This window comes from Pteropus alecto, unplaced genomic scaffold, assembly GCF_000325575.1.
Source record: "Pteropus alecto unplaced genomic scaffold, ASM32557v1 scaffold102, whole genome shotgun sequence".
NCBI lineage: Eukaryota > Metazoa > Chordata > Mammalia > Chiroptera > Pteropodidae > Pteropus > Pteropus alecto.
The window spans coordinates 2,324,446-2,342,026 of NW_006432224.1; the positions used below are offsets into that span (position 1 = coordinate 2,324,446).

Below are 17,581 nucleotides of genomic sequence, written 5' to 3' on the forward strand. Positions count from 1 at the left end.
GCCGCGGTCGCTGTCCCTCGTCAGCCGCGGTCGCTGTCCCTCGCCAGCAGACCGGCGCGGCCCTCGGTCGTCACGTGGCGTTCCCCGTGTGTCTCCACACCGTCTTCCCTCTGCCTGTGTCTGTCCAAATGCCCCTGTTGTAGGGACCCCGGCCATCTCAGACGGGGGCCCAGTCTGATGACCTTGTCGTGACTTGATCACCTCTGTAAAGACTGTTTCCCATGACGGTCACATTCCGAGGGCCTGGCGGTTAGGACTTCAACCTATCTTTTTCGGAGGGACATAATTTAACCCTCTAGAGTGGACAGCCCACGTTTTCTTCCCAAAGGATCTAAGTTCTTGGTGACCCGTCTTTACTGGGTTGCCAGGGTCCCCACTGCCCGTGCCTGCTGGATGTCGAAGTGCTCGAGGCTGCTCGCTGCATCCCGAAGCCCCCGACTCGCCGTGTAGGAGCAGCGCCCGCTCCCCCATAACGGGGTGTCATCCTGGCCACGAGCACGTCGGCCTCTGCCTTTCGGTTCGGTAGCAGAGGGAGCCTCGCCGCGGGCGCGGGACAGTCTCAGCTCCCGGCGGGACCGTGTCTGGGGCTTTTGGTGGACGTATTCTCTCCTCGGGCACATCGTTCAGAGATTCTCAAGCGTCAGGGATAAAGATCCCACAAGAGAGGAAGAGCCGCCGACACAGGACCAGGTCCCGGAACGGCAGTGGGACTCTAAAGGACAGAAGACAGGGCCAACGCCTTAAAGATACGGATCCTAGAAATCTGCATCCGGCTCGGGTGGGCCAGCCTCGGGGTCTCCCGTTCAGCCGCCGCTCTCCCGGGTCTCCCGAGGCAGCCGTTCACCTGGTTCGCAGATTCGAAAGTATCCAGCTTTCATCTCCTTTCCTCTTAGGCCTTGTAGATTTATGTGTTTTACAAGCTCTCCTGCTATTTTAGTGTGGTTTGGGGAAGGAGCCACTTACGTGGACTTGCTTTAGCTATAATGAAAAATTACTTAAAAGCCTTTCTTGGTGACACTGATATTTAGGTGTATCTAAGTATTTTCAGGTGGCCAGGTCGCCGGCGCAGGTAGACCCTCACCACCTTCGAAATTATTATTTCAAGGACGAAATAGGATCTTTAATCCTCAGAATAAGCCTCCAGGATTTCTTCAGACCAGACTCAGCTGAAGATTGCTCAGTCACCACCACGGGACCCTTTGCCAGCACTGGATATTATTTACTCTTTAGAGAAAGAAATTACGGGCATAGCCTGAGGTATATGTAAGTTTGAAATATTTAAATCTGAAGAGAAGGTAAATTGCAGTAGAGTAACCGTCTATGTATCTTCCACGTAGATTTAGTAGTTGTTAACTTTGCCAGTGTGCCCTGTCTCTCTCTCTCACATAACTGTGTGTGTTTGTAAGAAACAAAATACTACACGTGTGTATTATAATATAACTAATATAACCAAAGAAACAAAACTATACTACACGTGTGTATTATAATATAACTAATAACCGTAAGGCAGTATACATCTAAACATACGTGCTTATTTTGTACATAAATATAGTTACTTGTTGCTAAATCACACGAAGTAAGCCATAGACATGACGACATCTCTCCTCACGGGGCATACTTTAAAATCACCTCCAAACGCATCAACAAAACATACGTTTCTAACAGGATAATATGCAGAGTGGATTAAAAATCCATTGGCCCTGTCTCCGGAGCTAAGTTTTAAAGCTAGAGCTTTAATATCTCTGCGAAAACCAAACACACACGCAAAAAGTCATTTAATTTCTGATACATTGTTTAATCTGAATATGTAGAGCCATCTGACACGGCCACCAAATCATTACTGCCATTCGTCACGATGTATAATTTTGTTAAAATTTTCTAACTTAACAGAGGGCAGGTACAGTGGCCCGCTAGGTGTCTGAGACCCCAGCTCCACCACTGGCCTGAAAAGACACTCTGCTGAGAATGACAATAATATCCCTTTTAGCGATATAGTGTTATTAGTAATTTCCAAATATTTTATCTTTCTGTAATTTTAAATCTTTCTTTTACTTAGCCAAAATGTGGTGGTTTAGATCTATGCCAGATGTCCGTTAAGCGATTGACGAATGTCGAGACTCTAAGGGACACCTAACAAAGACCGGCAGATTCATACCTTTAAGGACAAAAGCCACAAAATTTAAATAAAATAAGAACTTTGAAATCAAGACTCTCTTGTTCCTACCGATTGAATTCGGGAAGCTGTTAATAGGGCACTCGTGCCTTAATAGATACCATATAAATAGATACCATATACTATATAAATGAAAATTCTCAACTTCATCTTGATTTAAAATTAAATAGATCAAAACTGAATTAGCATACAACGAGACTTTCTGGCTTATTGAGTTATGAAATTATTTAACCTCTTAAATAATAGAAAAAATCTGCAGTGTTATCTAGACCGCGGAAGGATTTTGAGTTTGTACTTACAGAAAGTTTATATGTATAGTATTTCGATGACTAATTTTCAGCGAATTAAAACATATATTCCATCGTATACTATGACATAAATAATGTGAAAATTATACTGCCCTCCATTAATCTTTCTTTCACGATCCAGAAAGTACCACACCTAAGACTCAGGGCACAGTAATCACAGGTTCACATAAGACGTACCCCCGAGTTAAAAAACGCTCGCTCGCAGCGCCACTTTGCGTGAATGTGTGACCGTCACGGCCGAGTGTAACCCTAGACGCGTTCATCTTGTAGGAGGAGGACCGCCGGCACGACTTTGCAGAAGTGGTGTCCCCAAACGTGTACAGCGGCAAGCTGTGGGAGGTCGCGGGCCACCGGCAGCACTACAGCGAGCGCACGTTTACCTTCGACGTGGACAAGGACACTTTCGCCCTTAAACCCATGAACTGCCCGGGGCACTGGTGAGTACTGCAAGTCGGGCGGGGTCTTAGCTGGGCCTGTCGCACAATGCGTCGCATGGCGTGTCGCCATGGGCTGGCAGGTGAGCTACGTGTCCCGCCTTTGGAGTTAAGCGATTCTGTTCATCTTAAGTGCTGGAGACTGGTCCACGTCACCAAATCATTTCGTCCTGAAGGATGAGTTTGCCGTTTAAACGTGTTTGACCTTCGGCAGGTTAGCTGGAAGCCATTTAACTCGTCACGCTTCTTAGAGATAATATGTGTAGACTTGATAAATTACTATGATATTTGTCTTCATCGTAACAATACACGTCCGATATAGATGTTTACAGAACATCTCGTTCTTACGTATCATTTCGGTCAATTATAGCAAGATCAGTGGGATGATCAGTGGGGCTACCAAGTTTCACCCATTTCAAGATAACTTTTTCTCCCACATTTCAACATCTTTGAAATAGGGATGCGTCTATAACGGGGGCATCTTAGTATTATGTCATAACTTATAGAATGGGTTATTTTCTTTCTTAGTGGTACCTAGATTAATGGTGCATCTTACAATCAGTGTTACCTTAGACGCTGTGAAGGAATGTAATTATCATGAAGCGGTATGCAAATTCAACCTGGTGAGAGACGCAGATTTTCCGATTGGAAGTGAACAGACACCGTTATCCACAAAACGTGTCCGAACTATTCTAGTTTCCTGTCATCGGCATACATGGTTTCAAGCAAATTGGCCTTGAACGAAACCGCTAAAACAAACCTCTCCGCACGAGAAAGCCCTTCGCCCTTCATGCCTCAGAGTAAGAGCCTAAGCGCTCGGGGTCTCATTGCCGATGGGACGAGGTGCCAGGAGCGCTTTCTGCGGAAGAAGGGGGGTCATAGTTCCAAGAGGAGGTAGTTGGCGAGTCACGTGCTCACCGTGCCGCTGCTGGGACCTTCCTCGGGGAGCCGAGTGCGGCGGGAACAGGTACGTAGAAAGTCAGTGGTATGAGAATTAGACAGTGTCAAACGGTGGCCTTTGCCTGCTGTTTCTGGAGCCTGCCTGGGGACGCGTCCAGGAGGCTTCGCTCAAGAAGCGGCCTTCGAAGCGGATCGTGAACGGTACGTGGAGATTCACCAGGTGGACGGGAACGGGGACTAGCATTTCTGGGAGAGACAGCTGGCGGGGTTCTTTCTCAGAGGTATAGGGATGCGAATTAAGCTTCCACAACTCGATGTTTGTTAAAGTGGCGATCTACGAACCAGAGTGGGCTGCTGACAAGTGTCGAGGCGTAACCGTGACATTCATGTTTAGATACCGACTCCGTCTCTTCTGTGCTAAGTAAGCGCTGTGTGTTACTCCGTCTTTTCCAGTCTGATGTTTGCCCACCGTCCGCGATCTTGGAGGGAAATGCCCGTCAGGTTTGCCGATTTTGGAGTTCTTCATAGAAATGAGCCGTCAGGAACCTTAAGGGGCTTGACCCGAGTTCGCCGCTTCCAGCAGGACGATGCCCACATCTTCTGCACGGTGGCGCAGGTACACGCTGCAGCGTCTCGCAGTCTTAGGGGGTCGCTGTGAAATGACGTGTTGGGTCCGGTTTCCACGGTCTCGTTCGGGTCTCACACTGCGATTCTCCGGTCTGGGGCCTAGATCGGTAATCTCTTGAGATGAAATTTGTTATTCTTTTTTCCTGTAAGCTTTCTCCGGTTTCATTAACTTAAATAATTAAGTCCGATATTTGAAGAGATTTGGTGGAACTTTGGATGCTTTTGATTTTCGGTATTGCCTGGAAGTTAGAGTTTACTTTTTGCGGGTTTTCCTGTTAATCGAAATTAAATTTGTCACGCGAAGGGCCGCTATCAAATGATGTGACCTAATCGGCGTTGCTAGAACACCCCAGCCTGTAACAGCAGAGTACGCGTTGTTGAAAAGCGCACAGAAAACATTCACCGAGGTCGAGAACGTTCCGGGCCGTAAAGTAAGTCTCGATAAATCGAAAAGGGTTCAATTCATAGAAAATGTGTTTTCCGGCCACAGTGGAATGAGAGTAGAAATCGATAACAGAAAGCCATCTGGAAAATCTCCGGATCTTTGGAAAGTATGTGACACACGTCCAAACCGCCCACGTGTCAAGAAATCAAAAGGTAGTTTAGAAGACGTCATACACCGAAGGAAATGGAAAAGAAACATCAAAATTTGCGGGATGCCCTTAAAACGGCACGGAGAGGGACGTTCGCAGCACCAGGTTCCCACAGAGCAGACCAGCGTGGTTCCAGACCAGTCGCCGCGGCTTCCACCTGGCACACTGCAGACGGGAGGGAGCTGCCTGAGCCAGGTGAGAAGACGCAGCGTCACATCGGGAACGATGAACCGAAAACCAGCACAAAACGGGAAACCGCGGGGGCTGCCACTCGCCACCCGTCGGCGTGGTCAGACGGCGACGGGCATTTGGAGGACGTGGCGGCACTTGGGATCGCGTCCGCCGGTCGTGGGACCGTCGGAGCGTACGCGCGCCGTGAAAAACAGTCCGGCAGTTTCTTTAGAAGTCAGAGTCCATCCCTACTGGGTGACCGGTGGCCTCACTCTTTTGTTTTCCAAGAGAAAAAGAAAGCGCGTGTCCATTCGAAGACTCGTACCCAAGCAGCCTGATTTGAAATGGCCAAGATGTGCAGACGGCCCGAATGGCCGATAACAGACGACGGTAAAGAAACCGCCGAGTCCGCACAGTGGAGAACTCGGCCGCGACAACGCCTGATCCGGGGGTGCGTGCGACACGGGGGTCTCGGTAATCACGCTCAGTGCGGTCGTCCAGGCTGCATTGAAACGCGCCCCCCTTGCCCCTCGGGGCGGCGCCGTCCCGGCCCCCGGCCCGCGCTGCTCACGCTGCGTCCTCTCCGGCCTCAGTGCCGTCTGGCCTCAGCCCGTCTCCCCCACGTCTCCGCTCTCCCTCCGGGCCCAGCCCTCGCTGGACAGGGCCTGGTGGACGAGGCTGCTTGGGCGTCTCAGGCACCTTCGCAGTGGCCCTGTCCAAAATCGGCCCCCTCTTCTGCTTCCCACACCACCTGCCCCCCCGCCCCCCGCGGGATGCACGAGCACCCTGTCCAGCCCCAGGCCAGGACCCCGGCGCCCTTTGCTCTTCACGTCGTGCGTCCAGTTTGTCACGAGCCCTGCCGATGGCGTCCCCCAAATATATGATTAAGTCCTGAATAATTTCATCCACTCCCTACTTCCCAGCATCCAGCGCGGTGCTTAGCAGGTAATTACCATCCGTTAATGGACGAAAGGATAGATACCCTGCAAACCTGTCAACTTCTCTGCATTCCAGAGGCTTCTCTCTGGTTCAGGCTGGCCTCATCTGGCTCCTGAGATCCCACCTGCTTCCTAACGGGTCTCTCTTCCAATCTTGTGCATCTGCTTCCCACACTTCAGGACGAGCTGGGTGGCGTCCATCTGCTAAAAGCCCTGCGCTGGTTTTCATTGCTCTCAGGCTGACAGGTGCAGACTTGCCCCCGGCTGTGAAGGCGCCTCATTTTCTCTGGCTCCTGCCTGCCTCCAGCCCGGTCACGTCCCTCCGTCCCCTCTGTGAGCTCGGTCAGCTCCCTGGGTGCCCCCGTTCCCCGGGCCTTCACCTGCAGCATTTGCTCTGCTCCGAGGCCGCCTGCCCTTCCTCCCCACAGAGGACTCTGCCCCGTTCCCTGTCGCCGTCCGCTGTCACTTCCTCTGGGCAGCGCCTTTCCCTGTCCCGTGCACATCCTTCGGGGTGCGGCACCCTCACCTGTGTCCCTGTCCACCCCTGGCCCGGGCCGGGGGCCTGCGGCAGCCTGTGCACACCTGGCTGGTGGTGGCATTCTGTGAACACCCAAGGAAAGAACGGATAAACGACCAGACGGCGCAGTGGGCTGTGCTCTGCAGTAAAAACGTGCTTTATCTGTATCTGACGCGAGGAATTTATTTTCATTTTTAAAAAATGCCATAAATACATCCGATCGGTATTCTAAAACATTTCCTTCGCTCTAATTTCAGATCGAAGAAGAAATAAAGGGCTGCTTGCAGGTTCTGCAATCTGTTTACGCCACATTTGGCTTCTCCTTTCAATTAAATTTGTCAACGAGGCCTGAAAACTTCTTAGGGGACGTCGAGACGTGGGACGAAGCTGAAAAGGTAGGTGGGGACGAAATGCTTCCTGCTGGTTTCTGTGAACACGGAAAACGCCTGAGCGACTAGTTGGCGTGCGCGAAGGGGCCGCGCCCCGCAGCGTGAAGCCGAAGTCCCGGGGCCCATGGTGGGCGGCAGAATGTCGTCATCGAGTTCTCTTCGTAGCGTAGGGACGCCGCTTGTTTCGCACTGGAACGTTTACCTACCCGGTTTTCCATCCTGCTCATCAGAGCCAGTCGCTAGTAGCCAACGTCGTAAGATTTTCAGGACGTCCCCTGGCTCCTTCGTCAGCAGCTCCGCTGTGTCCCCTCCCCGGGAACCGCTGTGAATCTGTCGCCCCTTGGGGCAGCACGACCCCCACTGCAGATGTCTCCTGTGCCCCCGGACTTTGCATGAGTGTTAGGGTCCCCGACAATGTTACAGCCCCGCCCGCGCCCTCACAGGTCCAAGCCGACGAACGTGCCTGGCCCAGCACGATCGGCCGAGAGCCCCAGCGCTGCGGGCGAGGGCGGGGGACAGCGGCGAGAAGGACGGCTCGAGTTCTCTGTCACGGGTGCCAGGCACTGCCACGGTCAAGGCCCGTGACGGGCGTCGGTCCTGGATCCATCTCCACGTGCGCGGGCCGCGCGTGAACCCTGAGCTTTCTCAGCCTCGGCCGCGCCCGCCGGCCGCCCCGACCCCGTGTCCCCGGGCCCACGGAGGAGCGTCCCCTCTGCTGTCCACTCCTGCCCCAGTCCGGCCTTCGTTTGGCTTCGTCTTCCCTGGGAGCCCCCAGAGTGCTTTCCGTCTCTTAAGTCGTTTCCCCCGCGAACACACACCAGTGTCTGTCCTTTCAAAAACAGAGTAGGGGGAGGAGGGTGGCCGCCCAGCCTGCGAACTTGCCCCTGGGGGTGGCCTCTGTGGTCCTAAGGAGAAGGGACCTGGTCTTGGAGCCCTCACCGGGAGACAAAAGCCGAGGTGTGCATAGGGCAGAGGGGACCTGCGGCCACAAGGACCGAAGCCTCCCTCCCTGAACATGGGCCGCGATTCCGCAGGATGATTTAGGAAATTACCACCCCCCTCCCCACTCGCCACCTCCCAATTAAAAAGTCTGTTTCTTGGGATCGGGTACCATCTCAATCATCTTTATGGAGTCCTTGTTCAGTAGTTTACTTAATATAAAAGATACTCACTCAATGTATATTGAACTAAAATAGAATGTCATTACGAGTTATAAGAACTTACTTTTTTGAGCTAATGACAAAAAACGTTTCATTCGGTAGAGGTTTTAAATGTTCTCTTTAAAAAAAATAGCAACTGCAGAACAGTCTGATGGAATTTGGAAAACCATGGAAGATGAACCTGGGAGAAGGAGCCTTTTATGGTCCTAAAGTAAGTAGGCCATGTGCTTCTGAGTGAAATTCAAGAGAAAGGGAAAAACCGTGTCTAAGCAAATGTCATTTAATTTACAGATCGATGTGAAGGTGAAGGATGCAGTTGGTAGATACCATCAGTGTGCCACGATCCAGCTGGACTTCCAGCTGCCTCTCAGATTTAATCTCACCTATGCCAGGTGAGTGGTTCTATGATCAATAATTTCGCGCTGCCATCCTAAGGATTCATGTTAGTATTAGTATTAGTATAAGTGCGGTCCATGTTGAATTTCAAGGTTGCTTTATATATTCTAGATCTAAGGCCTTCGATGGATACGTGATTTGCAAATATTTTCTCCTCTGTTTTTTTTTTTTTTTGCTGTTCTTATAGTATCTTCACTTTGTCTTCAATCTTCAGTTTTTAACATCAACGATGTCTAATTTATACATTTTTTTCTTTTCTCGTCACGCTTTTGGCATCACGTTTACAAACTTTGCCTGAGCACAGGTGAAGATTTCTCCTGTGCTTTATGTTAAAACTTTTCTACTATTAAGTTTTACATTTAGATCGAAGGTCTATTTTGTGTTAATTTTTATGTAAGATGTGAAGTTTAGGCCAGAGTCCATCGTTTGCATCTAGGTGTCTGATTATTCTGACATTTGTTATAAAGAGCATTCTTTCTCCATCGACTTGCCTTTCTACACTGATCAAAAATCAATTGGACCTGTTCGTATGGGTGCATTTCTAGATTTCCAGTTCTGTTTCCCTGATCCATCGATTATCCCTCTGTCGGTACCATACCACTGTGATTACTGTATCTTCATAGTAAGTCTTAAAATTAGACGATGTGAGTTCTTTGTGCTTTTTCAGAATTATTCTGGCCAGTCTGATTCTTTTGCTTTTAATAGATCTACCAAAAAATCCTGACAGGAATTACTGTTGGCATTGCATTGAATCTAGAGATCGGTTGGGTCAATTTGACTTCGTAATTAAATTGAGTCTTCCAATCCATGAACTTTGATTTCTTCCATCGGTTTTTACAGATTCCAGCATACGAGTCTTATCCATACAAGTCTTGTTCATTTATACCTAAGTGTTTCATCTGGGGGAAGCAACTGTACATGGTACTGTGTTCTTAATTTCGGCATCCATATGCTCATAGCTAGGATTGAGAAATACAGCTGATTCTTGTATATGGAAGTTGTGTCCTGAGACTCTGCTGAACTCACTTATTAATTAGTTCAATAAGGTTTTTTATCTTTTTGGTAGAATTTCGGGGATTTTGATGTAGACAATCGTGCCATCTGCAAACAGGGGAGGTTTAACCCCGTTTTTTCTTGTCCGTACGCCTTTTCTTGCCCCCTCCTGCCTGATGGCACCGGCCAGAACGCCCAGCGCTGTGCCGCATGGCGGGATGAGAGCGGACTTGCTCACCTCGTTCCAGTCTTCGGAGGAAAGCATGCGTTGTCCGCCTTTAAGTACGATTTAGCCGTAGGTCTTCGTAGACGCTGCTCATCGTGTTGAGGAAGTTCCTTTCCAATCCTGGCCTTCTGCTGTTCTGTTCAGTTTTCAATGAGTGTTGAATTTTGTCAAGTTCTTGTGCTGCACCGATGACACGATTATGTGATTTTTCTGCTTTAGCTGTTTGTATAGCGATTACATTGATTTAGGCGATCGAACCAGCCTTGCCTTGCTGGACTGAATCCCACGGGGCCGTGGTGCATCAGTTTTTGTATGTACTGGGTTCAAGCTCCTAATGGTCCATCGAGAGCTTTTGCGTGGATGTTCGTGCAGGCTGTCACTGGCCTGTAGTTTTCCCGTCTTGTCCTGTCTTCGACTGTCATAGTGTGTGGGTGACGCCGGCCTCACGCCATGAGCTGGGACGTGGGCCCGCCTCTTCCGTTTTCTGGAGGGGCTGGTGTTGGCGATGGGGAAGGAGTATTATTATGTACCCCTATCATGTGGAATTTTTCTGTGACAAATATTTGCCTCTTCTTCCTTTGTTTATTTATCCAATCATTTATTCGTATCAGCATAGACTTGCAAATGTTTCTTTTATACTCTGGGCTATAACAAAATATCACATTGTAAAGTTTTCCTTGCCCAAATCATGCCAGCCTTCGCCACTGGTAGATCTTCTGTGTTGGCTCCTATGTCCCTTTGACATGCCCCATCCTTTTCTCTTTCTTTACATAAAAAAAAAAAAAAAAAGGCACTTTTTGCTCACTGGCGCTACTAGATGCTGCAGGATCATTTGTATTTTTCCCTGAGCCACCTTTTAAATCAGCCATTTTTCCAATGAGAAATGAAATTTTCAGAACTGAAAAATATAATCAATACACTATTGGAGAATGATACATAAAAATCAAGTCTGGGTCCTGGTGAGTCTTACTTTGCTTTTTCCTAGATAACTTATTATATTTCCTTTTGGCTTATAAAAAATATTATTATTAGAAAAAAACCTTTATTGCTGATAAAGGTCACATTTTGTCCTTAAAGATTTATGAGGAATCCATTGTTTTACATAGTTCGGGAAAATAATTTTTCAATATAAGGTCAGAAGATGAACTTGTTACTGAATCTTAAGAAAACACTTAAACGCGTAATTTCCATTTTCTCAGTAAGGACGGGGACGATAAGAAGAACCCCGTGATCATTCATCGAGCCATTCTGGGGTCAGTGGAAAGAATGATCGCCATCCTCTCAGAAAACTACGGAGGGAAATGGTGAGTGATGTGGAAGAGAAATGCTCTATATCTATTCTTCTTAAAAATCGTAAGTAAAACATAAAATCGATAAGAAAAACTCGGTAGCTCCCGCAGGTGTGCAGACGGCAAATAAAAATCCTTGTGGCACCTGCCTCATCGGAAAACGGCAAAGCGGATGAAGGGAATGCGGGAGATGACGGTTGCCGTGTCACCTGCGTGTGGCCCTCCAGAGACCCGGGTGCTCCCTCGCCCGGGGGGCCACCCCTCGCCATGCGCCACCCCTCCCCCACCTTGTGAGGGACCTGCCCGCGACCGTGAACTTAGAGGTGGACTAGGTACACGCTGGAAGCCTGGTCCTCCAGCGCCTGGAACAGAGCTGGCACCGTCCCCACGAGGACGGCCCCGGGCCACTGCCCATGTCGCTGTGGTCGCGTGGTCTGTCCTCTAATCCTCTTTGCCTCGAGGAAAAACGGCCTGGGGCCCGGGCTCCGGTTACGGCTTCGGCCACTAGGTCGGAAAGCAGATGACGAGCAGATGGGGCGAGGAATAATGTGCATTGCTTGGAGGGGGCCGTGAGGGCGACATGGCCACCCGAAGGTCCCCGCTGGGAGCAGCTTTCCACGTTCGAACTCGAGAGGCCCGTTCCGCCCGCGTCCTCAGCTTCTCTGTCCCCCCCGCGATCGCTCGGTGATCGATGAGCAAAGCGGCCCCGAGAGGACAAGCACGAGGCCACCACTGGGGACCTCACCGCGTTCCCTCTGCCAGGCCTCTGCTGAAGACGCCACGCGCCGTCGGCGATGATCGGTCCTGACCCCTCACGTGACGCCACAGCCAGCCTCCTGGGGCAGGTCGATGACATTGATCCCTGCAACAGGCCGGGGCCGGCGACGTGCGCACCAGGACGGAGACCGGCTCCGATGCGCTCCGCACCCTCCTGCCGGCCACACCGTCTGGACGCTCGCAGAGCCCTTGTCCCCGTGAGAAGCACACGGTCCTTCTGAGCACGGAAGTCATTTCTGAGCCAGAGAAGTAAGGCACTGGGCTGACTCTGCGGGGATGTCACCAGCCAGGGGACGTTCAGCCTTCCGTCTACCTGCCAACCTGTCCTTCCCCGTCTTTGTCCTACCAGAATTGCCAGTTTTTCCTTTCGTTTCTGCCTCTTAACTCTTAACGAACTTTGTTTAACTGCTGACGCTGCTCTCTTGTGACGTCTTAAAAAAAAAAAAAAAACCTTTGGTTATTTTGTAATCGCGTCATAAATGGTCATTTTGAAATGCGTATCGTTTATATTTTGCAGGCCTTTCTGGCTATCTCCGCGTCAGGTAATGGTCATCCCCGTGGGGCCAACCTGCGAAAAATACGCACTTCAGGTAAAACCATCGCACAGAAAGTGCCTAATAGTCCCGACGTGCGGTCTGTGACGGTCACCGACTCAGAATGTCATTCACGCCTTAAAATAGAAAAGTGACACGTTCTTTCAGCGACCCCTGTCCTCAGTCTTGGGAGCGGCACCTGACTCGTGCCTGCGCGGCTCTATCCGAACTATTTTATTCGTGTTTTCGAGAAACTGGTATTATAAAACATGTCATTTAAGTCGTTATTTTCCGTGTGGCTCTATGAGGGCGGAATACTTACATTATCTATTGCTGTGTTGCAAATTACCCCAAAACTTAGCAGCTCAACACAACAAACATTTATTATCGCATAGTGTCTGTGAATGCGAATCTGGGAGCGGCTTGGCGGGTGGTTCTGGTCCAGCAGTCATTTCGCAGAGGTGGCCTGAATGTCCCCCCAGCATGGCAGCTGGTTACCCCCAGAGGGACCGATCTGAAAGAGATGGAAGCTGAAGGATTTTACCTCCTCTCGGGAGTGACACGCGTCGCTCCGTCCCGTCCCCGTGGGCACGCACACCCAGCTAGTTCAATGTGCAGGGGACGACACAAGGGCGTGGCTGCCTGGAGGCAGGGACCCTGGGTGTCCTCTCAGAGGCCGGCTCCCGTACATAATGCAGTAATAAAGTGTTTCATTTTCTTGTAGGTGTCCAGTGCATTTTTCGAAGAAGGATTTACGGCCGACGTTGATTTAGATCATAGCTGTACGCTGAATAAGAAAATACGGAACGCACAGCTGGCTCAGTACAATTTTATTTTGGGTAACTTAAGTTTCTATCTATTTCCCCAAATGCTTGTTTTTTCCCCCACTTCAATTCCGATGGTTATAGCACACCAGTTTGACCGAAGAAGGGTCCCTGGTTTCGACAGGAGGCTGTTTTGTGAACTCTTCGATACTTGCTGGAAGGACAGTTGTAACGTTTCACGTGAATCCTGTGGCGTAGCAGTACTAGCCGGAATTAACACCTCCAACCAACAATGGCAAAAGTGTGAAATAATCTCATCGGTAAAAGTTTATGTTTCAGCCATGAGACAGGCCTAAAATATTCTCTTTTGCTTTTATGGCTTATTAGAAATGTTTGAGATTAAACTAATAGTGGAAAAGGTTCCAGATTTAAGACAATCCAAGAAAAGAATTAAGTGGGAAAAAAAAAGTCCTTGAGGCACATGAATAATTGGATACATAATCTAAACTTTTGACTTTAAAAACGATTCAAAACCAAGAGAAACTGGTATCGATATGCTTACTCGCATGACACTGTTATCTCCGGTAAGTCGAAAGGTTCTGTGGAACAATGGTCCCTAATCTTTTTGGCACCGGGGACCGGTTTTGCGGAAGATAGTTTTTCCACGGCCCAGGAGGTGGGGATAGTTTCAGGAAGAGTCAAGCACATTCCATTTATTGTGCGCTTTATTTCTATTATTATATCGTAATACGTAACGAAATAATTATACTACTCATCATAATGCAGAATCAGATGCCACCGGATGCAGCTTGATTGTCACTTGCCACTGATGTATTATGGTCCCTGTGTAGTCAATCCTCCCTGCTAACGTTAATCTGTATTTTCGGCCGCGCTCCAGAATCATCACCGCCTCAGACCACCGTGGACCATCAAGGTTTAGATTCTCATAAGGAGCCCGCAGCCCAGGTCCCTCGCATGCGCAGTTCACAGTAAGGTTCGTGCTCCTTTGAGAATCTGATGCCTGACGATCTGAAGCGGAGCTGAGGCGGTGATGCGGGGCGGCTGTACATACAGACGAAGCTTCGCTCACTGGCCCGCCCCGCACCTCCTGTGCGGCCCGGTTCCTAACAGGCCACAGACCAGTACCGGAGGTTGGGGACCCCTGCCGTACAAGGCAAAATAAATCAACATAGAGATGTCCTACCAACAATTTGTCAGCAGAAGTGTTTGACTCTAGTAGGTATGGGTTTGTTTCAATCAGCCTTCCCGTGGTGACGGAAACTTCATATTGGACAGAGACAGAGTTTATGGAAGGGTATCGGAGTGTCCACTGACCTGGAGAGTAGAATTAAATGGCCAGACCCTTAGAATAGTAACTGCGACGAGGAACCCAGCCCTTACCAGAACTGTTTCTTTCCATTCTGGTCCCTGTTTTGTTCCGATTCTTTATGCTTCTCTTGAATATTTACTTTAGTCCTCTTACTTGCTGACTGATTTCTTCCTTCCAAATGGCAAGAAACATGGCTGCAGATTCCCGCATCGCCTCACAGCACAGATCATTAGAAAAAATGAATTTTTTACCTACGTCCCTGTTGGCTGGTCAGGCACAGGTCTGGTGTCCAGCCCTTGATGCATCAGAGGGTAGAGCCGGGGCGAGAGCTCCCTGGTCCTATTTATACCCCCAGATCATAGTAGGTGTTCTCTCAAGTGAACAAGAGATGGGATTAGATGTCATTCCTTCCTTCAAGAAACTGTCAGAGGATGACCTACTGGTTATTAGATTGATATTTAGTGATTAATACTGAAGAAAAATCGGAGTGGCTCCATAGTGTAGTGGTTAGCACGTCTGCTTTACATGCAGAAGGTCCCGGGTTTGCGCCCCAGGTAGAGCCACAGACTGTACCCTGCGTGCGCCAGGCCCCGGGGGTGCCAGGCCCCAGGAGCGTGCCCCGAGCGTGTGGGAGGAGACGCCCCACCTTCAGAGAGCCAGTTCTTAAGGGTAAACAGCAACATCCATAGGTCAGGAGTGAAAGTTGGGGAGGCGGGACCCTAAAGAGGGGAGAAGAAAATTAAAAAAAAAATACCGAATAAATAACCAATAAGACACAAGTGTCATGTGACTGTTTGCTTAATGTTTAGTAAATTGTCGATTTAAAATTTCCCTTTTCTACAGTGGTTGGAGAAAAGGAGAAATCAAATAATGCCGTAAATGTTCGAACGAGAGACAACAGAATTCATGGAGAGATTTCAGTAACTTCCGCCATCGACAAATTGAAGAATCTCAAACTGTCGCGGACCCTGAATGCTGAGGAGGAGTTCTGACATCCTTCCTTGTGGTCCCGTCTGCGTAACCTTGTTTTGACCCTTGAGAATGTATTTTTCTTAATTAATGTTAGTACTTCTTCTGAGAACTTCGGACCCACTGACAGGGCCCCCGATGGGCACAGCGAGAAAAGACAATGAATGAGTAGCTGACACATGCAATGTTACTTCACTTATGTGCCTGGGGACAAGAACAGGGCAGCTTGGGAAATTTTACATTTTAAATTTCCCAAATGTCTCGAGAGACTTAAATGGGAAAATGTTATTCATTGAAAGAAATACTAGGAAATGAGGATTACGAGATTTTATTGCTAAGATTTGTGATTTTCGAAAGATGGGCTTCGAATAAAAGTGCAAACTTTTTTAGAATAGGGCAGAAAATCTTATTTTCTAATAACGTTATGTTCTCAGTTTTTATGGTTGTCCCACTAAAGTTCACACCCAAACTTTCATCTCCAAGATTGGATAATTAATTGGTTTGTTTGTTTATTTATTTTCCTTAATTAGTTTTAGCTAACCAACTACCATGAGAGAAGCAGCTAATACTAAATACTGGGTTATCGACAAAGGACTCTGAACTCCAATTCAGTGTTGTAAAAACTACTGTCGTTTGCACTGTAGGTTAAGAGTCGCCATTTTAATGCTTCTGATTGACGACCGATCCTTGTTCATGTTTAGAAAACATAAATTTCCAAATAAAAGACATCACAGCATTCCCGGTGTCTCAGCTCAGGGTTACATCACAATGATCTCCCCTAGAGTCAACTTACTTTTTTGATGGGATGACATTCCACTGATTAACATACTCGAATGCATTTTTGATTTTAACTAAAGGGAATGCTTTACCGCTCAGAACAAAATTAAAATGGCTTTATGCCAATAGAGAATTTAACTACCAAGCCAGAAGTATTTTTTGTGTTTATTTGACTAGGGGCTGTGGAATTCAAAACAAATTTAGGACATGCTGTCTCTCAACACAATCAGTTTCCTGAACAGGTGGCAAAAAAAACAAAACAAAACAGTATCATATCAGACCCCTATAGTGCTATAAGGTGCAAAGTGTGTGATATGATTTTTAAGCCTATATTTATCGAGGCCAGGCACTACGTGACATTTTTTTGTTGTTGTTCACCAAACATGCTAGTAAGACCCTCCTGCCTTCCCCGCCCACGATGTTGTGACAGGTGGGTGGGAACAGCGAAGCATGTCAACGCCTAGGACAAAGGAGCCTGCGGCCCGGGTCACCTTCCTTCCCGCGCTGGCCTCCGGGGAGGGACCCTTGCTTGGGGCCCCAAAGGCCTGGTAGGTCCGGCCTCTCCCGGTCTTCGAGGAGCTTCCCCGAGGCCACGCGTGCCCTTAAGGAGTCAGCCGCGGTGGGAGCGCTGGGCCCCAGGCGGCCGCGCGGAGATGCGGGCCGGGCACCGACGGGCCAGGTTCCCGGCGCGGGGCCACCTGGCACACCTGGGCGTCGCTTCCCGCGCAGCTCGGGCCGGTTTCATTCTGTGAACCTTTTCAGTGCGAAATGCAATGTCATCGAAACCTTTGCACAGGACCTAGTACATAGTAGGGGTTTTCCTCCCTAAACACCAGGCAGCCGCACACCCCGTTCCCGTTTGACCCGAGAATCCGCGCCAGCTTCTCCGCGGAGAGAACTGGGGATCACGGTCCGAAGCTCACTCCTGAAGATGGCTGCAAAACCCTACTGCTTCGGCACCCCTCTAGAGTCCCATAGCCTTCGGAGATAGGTCATGCCATCCCGTTCACGGCATTCGGTTCTTAGCAGCGGTTTATTTCCATTTACAAAACATAACTATCCTTAATCACGGAAGATGTCCAATCCCGGAAAACAGCATTCCCGCGTGTGACCTCGAATGAACTTGGCAGCGAGCTGCACTTCTGAACGGGGGAAAGGGGTAGAACCGGTGGCCGACTTCCCAAGTTTGCCGGTCTCCGCTTTCAGTCACTTCGGGGGAGCATCTCAGTCCCCGGGGCCTTCCCGGGTCTCCAGCCGCGTGAGGAGGGGCGGCCGCCGGTCTGGGCAAGGGCCGGTTTGGGAACCAGCAGCCCCAGC

General features: G+C 49.2%; 1 protein-coding gene across 1 annotated transcript in view; it reads left to right on the forward strand.

The window, feature by feature from the left end:
- The window catches only part of TARSL2 (threonyl-tRNA synthetase like 2), a 36,329-nt gene extending 20,106 nt beyond the window's left edge, over nucleotides 1-16,223 (forward strand). Inside the window, exons 11-19 of the mRNA XM_015585714.2 lie at nucleotides 2,752-2,918; nucleotides 4,269-4,431; nucleotides 6,919-7,056; nucleotides 8,344-8,421; nucleotides 8,502-8,602; nucleotides 11,025-11,129; nucleotides 12,409-12,481; nucleotides 13,149-13,263; nucleotides 15,362-16,223. Of these exons, the coding sequence (XP_015441200.1) occupies nucleotides 2,752-2,918; nucleotides 4,269-4,431; nucleotides 6,919-7,056; nucleotides 8,344-8,421; nucleotides 8,502-8,602; nucleotides 11,025-11,129; nucleotides 12,409-12,481; nucleotides 13,149-13,263; nucleotides 15,362-15,510 (1,089 nt within the window). The 3' untranslated portion in view covers nucleotides 15,511-16,223. The remainder of the gene's footprint in view (nucleotides 1-2,751; nucleotides 2,919-4,268; nucleotides 4,432-6,918; nucleotides 7,057-8,343; nucleotides 8,422-8,501; nucleotides 8,603-11,024; nucleotides 11,130-12,408; nucleotides 12,482-13,148; nucleotides 13,264-15,361) is intronic.
- Nucleotides 16,224-17,581: the final 1,358 nt, after the last annotated feature.